Source organism: Danio aesculapii, chromosome 20, assembly GCF_903798145.1.
Source record: "Danio aesculapii chromosome 20, fDanAes4.1, whole genome shotgun sequence".
In the NCBI taxonomy this organism is placed as follows: Eukaryota; Metazoa; Chordata; class Actinopteri; order Cypriniformes; family Danionidae; genus Danio; species Danio aesculapii.
Genome location: NC_079454.1, coordinates 18,705,934 through 18,712,941, shown reverse-complemented (window position 1 = coordinate 18,712,941; position 7,008 = coordinate 18,705,934). Strand labels below are relative to the sequence as shown.

The following is a 7,008-nucleotide window of genomic DNA, read 5'->3' as shown; positions in this document are numbered from 1 at the left end:
TGTAGTTTAAATAATTATAAAAAATTAAGTTAAGACAACTTAACAGTAACAGTTTACATCAGGCTTATTTTACTTTTTAGTAAAGTCAACTTAAGGCTTTTTACTCGCTTTAAATAACAAATTACTTTTTTACAGTGCACTGTCAAAAATACTGGGTTTCACACAATCAATTTGTGTTGGGGCAACATGAAGGAATTAAGCTAACTTGTTCGTTTTTACAAAAGTGAATTGAACATAAAACAATTAAGTTGTCCCAAAAAAAATCTCAAGAATTGTGTTGTTGTACAAGTAATTTATACAAACAGCAAACGTCATTTTTTGAGTGTAGTTAACCTAGGTTAAGCCATAAACAGGCAAAGGAGGTTAATTAGACAAGTGCACTGTAAAACAAAAAAGTTGACTCAACTTAAAATTAAGCCAACCAGTTTCAGGACATTTTTGAGTTGACTCAACTTTCAACCCACGTAAGGCTACTGACTCAATTTAAGTTGAGTAAACTCAAAAATGCCCTGAAGCTGGTTGCCCTAAATTTTTTTACAGTGTGGTTTGTTCTGTAGACAATTTGGGGGCAACACTTCTTAAGGGGGTTAATAATCTTGATCTTAATTTTTTATTTATTATTATTATTATCAGAAGAAATAAGACTATCCAGAATAAAAAATTATTATAGGAAATACTGTCAAAATATCCTTGCTCTGTTAAACATCACTTGGACAATATTTTAAAAATAATGACATTTTCTTACAATTTTGCTTTTAACTGTACTGTGTACAAAATAAGTTTGCATCTACATATTTATGTAAAAAGCGAATAAATATCACACAAAAAAATTATACAAAAAATGCAATCTATTAAAAAGGTTATTATTATATATGCTTATTATTATATATGCTTAAATTATGCTCAGCATAATTGAGTACAGCCCATTTTGAAACCGAATATTTTATCCATTTCTCAGTGAATATAGAGAATATATAGATTTATTAAACAGGTATTTTTATTAAAATAATATTTTAGTTACCAAACATATTTAGAAATTGAAAGATAATACAATTAAATTCAAGCAAAATATTGTAAAAAAAAAAAAAAAAACCTACAAAATTTCAAATAAAGTTATTTTGTTAGATAAGCTCCAGATTTGGCTTCAGGACTTCAGGCTTTAAAAGACAGATTTTAGGGTGTGAGGGGTGTACTTATTTATATTGAGTATTGTATCTAAATATATAAACAAAGATGCTCTACATGTACAGTTGAAGGCAAAATTGTTAGCCCTCATTAAATAGTAATTCTTTCAAAAAAAATTTGCAAGTGCTGTTTAAGATTTGTTCTACACATTTTTAAAAATTTTAAATGTAATATTTTCTTTTGTCTTGCCTTGATGACAGCATGCAATGTTTAGCAATTTACTAGTATGAAACTTAAACTGCAATTTAAAGGCTTAACTAGGTTTATGGCTCAACTACACTGAAAAAACGACGTTTGCTGTTTGTTCAAACTGTAAAAAACACTGAGTTCCACACAATTCCTTCATGTTGTCCAAATACAAATCCATTAAGTAGGGCTGGGTGATTAATCGAAATCTATCCATTCAGAACCTACAATCGATCTAATTTTCCCAGGTCAATTTATTCGATTACTTTAAATATTATATGTGGAGTCACGTGAACCTGCTATGTTAAGCCTTTATGTATACTCCTGCAGCCACTTTGCAGCCAAATCTGATCTCTGGTCAAGCAGAGATTCTTAAGCCTTACTTTGCACTACATTGAAAATAAAATAAATAATTAAACAGTTGTTCATTAAATCACAATCGAGTTAAAATGTCCAATTAATCGAGATTTTGATTTTAGGCCAAATCACCCAGCCCTTCGATTAAGCCAACTTAATAATTTTTACAAGTAAACTGAATATAAAGCAATCAAGTTGCACCCCCCCCCCCCCCTTTGGAGTGTACTTACTGTGTATAAAATAAGCTGAATCAACACAATTATTGAGGTTTTTTTTGGGACAACTTTATTGTTTTTTGTTCAATCCACTTAAATTTCTAAAAACAATTAAGTTAACTCAAGTCCTTCATGTTGCCCCAACACAAATTGATTGTGTGGAACACAATTAGCTACTTAAAGCAAGTGAACCAATTGCCTTAAAAGCAACAAGTTGACGTTACACAAGTAATGCAAGTAAACCCATTGGAACTTGGAACTGTTAAGTTGAATTTTTATAAATATGCTAATTGTACTCACATTTTTTTAGAGTCAACTAATACGTTTTTACAGTGTCAGACTATTTAGCAACTCTGTTTACAATTAATTACTGAAATTATTACAATATTACATATTTGGTGCTTCATTAAGTCTATAAAATCTACAATTATACCCTGTATTGGTTAAAAGACAGGTTAAAAGTCTGGAAGAGCAGATTTATTTTAGTTTCTGCCATTTTGCTAGATGCAGGAAAGCTGGAAAAAAAACTATTATAATAAATGTGGATTGGGAAAAAGTGATTAGTTTACTTTTTTTTTTTTTTTAAAGTGAATTCTATTTGCATATTAAAATGAAGTCAGGTTAACAGTTCCAAGTTACAATAGATATACTTAGATTATTTTTGTAAAGTCAACTTGTTTCTTTTAAGGCAACTGGTTTACTCGCTTTAAGTAACTAATCCCTTTTTACAGTGTAGGTAAGTGAGGTTAATTAGGCAAGTGGTTCTGTAGTCAATTGAAAAAGTGTGTTAATATTATTGATCTTAAAACATTTTTTTAATATTATTAGTATTATAAACTGCTTTTATTCCAGCCAAACAAAAACAAATAAGACAAATATTCCACAATTAAAATGTTCTTGCTCTGTTAAACATCACTTTAAAAAATATTTTTAAAAAAGAATACAATTTTCCCAGGAGGAAGTCTCATAATTTTGCCTTCAACTGTATACACAAGGATGTGTGTATTTATATAAATAATATATATAGACAGTACACACAAAATAAATAAATGCATAAATGCAAACTTTTATTTGATGTTATACGCGATTAGTCGAGATTACTCATTTAACAGCACTAAAACGCAGTTTAAAGCACTTTAAGAGCTGTAATGTGGATGTGCAGTTTCATTAATTTACCCATCAACATTAAACCACAGACATGGTGCTCTCAGGGTTGACTCTGACAGTTCGGGAGCTCTTCCTGAGGTCCTGCAGCTGTTTGGCCGGTTTCCCGACTCCCTCCTCAAACCTCCTTTCCACAACAGGAAGCACAGTCTCATGCAGGAACGAGGCGTTCTGCAAAATAAAAGCCTTTTTCTCTGGCTCCTGCTCACAGCGCAGACTGTAGTCCACGTGCTGCACCGCCACCAGAATGATCTCCCGCAGGCTCTCCAGGAACACCATGTGCAGCTCTGGGAAGTACAGCTTCAGCCCTTCCTCTAGAAAAGCCATCATCTGCTTGCTGAAGGCCACGACGGTGTAGCTCAGGTTGACCCAGCAGTCTTCTCCGGTGTACTGCTCAAAACTACCAATCCCACAGCTTCGCATTTCCTCCTTGAGCTTGGTCAGAGCTTCGGGAGTCATGAGGTTCATCCTCCTCCACATCTCCTCAGAGTTACGGTGTCTGGTGGCTTCGATGATGATGTCCTTCTGGCTTTGGAGAGCCGCCCTGATGTCCTTCACTAGCAGCGATTGCAAAATGAAGGTTAGATCCAAACCAATCTCGCTTAGCTGCTTGCAGTGCTCACTAGCGAACTTCACGCATTCTGCAGCAGTAGATAAGCTCTCCTTGCTGTCGAACACCTGCTTGCTGAAGGCGTCTACGAACATCTTCATCACCGAGCGAGACCAGACCACAAATGCGGAGTAGCAGCCGGTGTCGCCGGCGAAATCGGTTTCAAACTCTCTTGCGGTTTCCAGGAGGCTCGTGAAGAAGATGTTGCAGAGCTTTTGGATGTACAGCAAGGTTGCGCCTTCGATGCGAAGCTGGCGGATGGCGGTTTGCACAGCTGCTGCTCGGTTCTTCAAAAAGAGCTCACAGGCTTTCGTTGACTGTCCCAGGCGAACCAGCTGAGAAACAGCTCTTCTTGTAGCTTTGGGTCCTCCACGAAGAGAGCGATCAGGCGAGAGCTCAAACACCAGAACCTCCGTTAGCTGTCGGACACGCTCATCCACCTTCCCCCTGAGCTCCTTCACTCGTGGGCTCACCGGCTGCTCCTTTAGATATTCGTTTAACTTGTCTAGAAGATCAACAGCTCCTTCAAAGTCTCTCTGAGCTATGCAAACATCTAGGTCTTCTGGAAGCTCCTGGATCCACTCAGGACTCAAATCCACATGTTCCTCCGAATCCAGAGGTTCATCTTCATCGAATGGGTTTGTGGAGACCTCCTGACGGACTGGAGATGTTGGCACCTCCTCTTCCTTCTTATGCTTGTCTTTCGCCACTTTGTTTTTCTTGGTTTCCTCCAAAATCTCCAGCCACTCCTTCTTGATTTTGCTGTTCTCGGCTTTGAATATGCGACTATCTGGGAACATGAGGATTTTGAACATGTCCTTCATTGGAGGGTTGTCTTTTACGTTTACCACAGCAAAGCTCTCTAGGTCGTACAACGCGTTGTATTTGTACTTCACTGCTCCACGTCTGTTGGCCAGCCAGGTCGCAATGAGCAAACAGTCGTTCATTAGAAACGCATGGACTTTTTGGATCTGCGACATATTATCTGCATCATACTCCAAGAGGTCTCCATTATACACCAGATATCTGCCTGGGGTTTCCATGATGTTCTTGCAGCCCTCCACTTTCTCCAAAAGTGTGGTTAGGGTCCTTTGTTTGACCTCTTCGGTCTCCTTTGGGAAGGCAGCAAGCATTTCTTTGGCCGCTTCATCTTTATCTGTGGACAACAGAGACTGTGTGATGCTCTCCATGATGCTCTTCTGCTCGGTCAGAATGTGACTCAGCTGGTACATCTCGCTTTCCAGGTAGGAAATCTCCTTAGCCGTCTCAATAAACTGCCTGTAGTTTTTGTACACGTTTTTCTTCAGGTTTTGAGCGGTTTCGTCGGCGAGTGTTTGTATTTTTTGACGGTGTTCTTGTAAATCTCGGTCTCCGTCCGACTGCTGCGAGAGCTGCTTCACGTAGGACTGAGGGTCGAAATTGGGGGATTCCAGCAGCTTACGCAAACGATTGCCGGTGTCTGCCATTTTGGGGATGTCACGGCCGAAGTAGATGTATAAAAGAGGCACAAAAATTAGGATAATATTGTGGAAAATCAAGCTGTCATTACAGTACAGCTGCAAAGCGGATCGCTTCCTCAAACGGAAACTAGCGACACCCTCCCCGTGACGTCACATCACGTGAAGAGCGAACATTTCAAAATAAACAGCTACATAAAAAATGCTCCGTGTTTTCTGGGGTTGCAGCTGTAGCTATGGAGGGAAACAGCTGTGGGAAGTTGTGTTTGTGTTTATTTAGAAGATACGTCACGTGTACTGAAAATGTTATTTTTGGATATTTAAAATGTGATGTTTGGATAAGACAACAAAGCTTATGCCGTTAACTTTAGTCTATTATTTTGGATTATTGAATAAAAAAATATATCTATTATTATGGAGGACGAAACATGCAAAAACAATAAATAAATAAATACGCAAATATATGAATAAATGAGTAAATAAATTAATAAATTCATGCATAAATAAAATAAGAAATAAACAAATATGCAAATAAATACGCAAATATATAAATAAATGAGTAAACAAATCCATAAATCCATGCATAAATAAAATATTTAATAAAAAAATAAATCTGCAAATAAATAAAGAAATGTATATAAAGAATCCACAAATTCCTGCATAAATAAATATTTAAATAATTATTAGTAGGGGCAGGTAAATTATTAAATAAATTACACAAATGTTGGGGGAATAAGAAAATGCTAAACTGAAAGTTTATTTTTTTCCCCCTTTTAGTTCCGTATTTACCTTTCCTCAGGTCAACATGCTAATAAAAATGAATGGATAAACGTTTGAACGTTTTAATTATTAATTAAATAATTATTTAGGAATTTGTGGATTTTTATATATATTTATTTATTTATTTATTTGCATATTATTTATTTATTATTTTATTTATTTAGGAATTTATTCATTTGTTTACTCATTTAGTTATATATTTGCATATTTATTTATTTATTGTTTTTGCAGGTTTCATCCTCCATATACTATAAGTAATAGTCTAAAATTAATGTTTTCATTTAACTAATCTTTTTCACTGGCATTTAATGTTATGGTTTGTAATGTGTTGTTCTGAGCATAAATAATAATATTAATAATAAAGTTATTTTTTAAGAATATAGTATTTTTTAGTATAGTATATATGTGTATTGTATAGTATATATGTGAATTGTATAGTATATATGTGTATTGTATAGTATATAGTGTATTGAATGAGTATAGTATATGTGTATTGTATAGTATATAGTGTATTGTATGAGTATAGTATACAGTTAAGGTCAGAATTATTAGCCCCCCTGAATTATAAGCCCCCTGTTTATTTTTTCCCCCTTTTCTGTTTAACGGAGAGATTTTTTTCAACACATTTCTAAACATAATAGTTTTAATAACTCATTTCTAATAACTGATTTATTTTATCTTTGCCATGATGACAGTAAATAAAATTTGACCAGATATTTTTCAAGACACTTCTATACAGCTTAAAGTGACATTTAAAGGCTTAACTAGGTTAATTAGGTTAGCTAGGCAGGTAATTGGGCAAGTTATTGTATAATGATGGTTTGTTCTGTAGACTTTTGAAAAAATATATATATAGCTTAAAGGGGTTAATAATTTTGTCCCTAAAATGTTTTTTAAAAATGTTTAAACTGCTTTTATTCTAGCCGAAATAAAAAAAAATAAGACTTTCTCCAGAAGAAAAATTATTATCAAACATACTGTGAAAATTTCCTTGCTCTGTTAAACATAATTTGGGAAATATTTAAAAAAGAAGAAAAAAATTCTAAGGGGGGCT

At 34.7% G+C, this 7,008-nt stretch overlaps 1 protein-coding gene across 1 annotated transcript; it reads right to left on the bottom strand.

The window, feature by feature from the left end:
* Positions 1 to 2,984: 2,984 nt before the first annotated feature.
* exoc8 (exocyst complex component 8) lies at positions 2,985 to 5,303 on the bottom strand. Its single transcript, XM_056481224.1, has one exon. It carries the CDS (start codon positions 5,181 to 5,183, stop codon positions 3,129 to 3,131), a length of 2,055 nt encoding a protein of 684 aa, XP_056337199.1. The 5' UTR covers positions 5,184 to 5,303; the 3' UTR covers positions 2,985 to 3,128.
* Positions 5,304 to 7,008: the final 1,705 nt, after the last annotated feature.

What these genes read in the sequence shown, in the direction of transcription:
- exoc8 (XM_056481224.1), bottom strand. Translation starts at nt 5,183, where the DNA reads ATGGCAGACACCGGCAATCGTTTGCGTAAGCTGCTGGAATCCCCCAAT.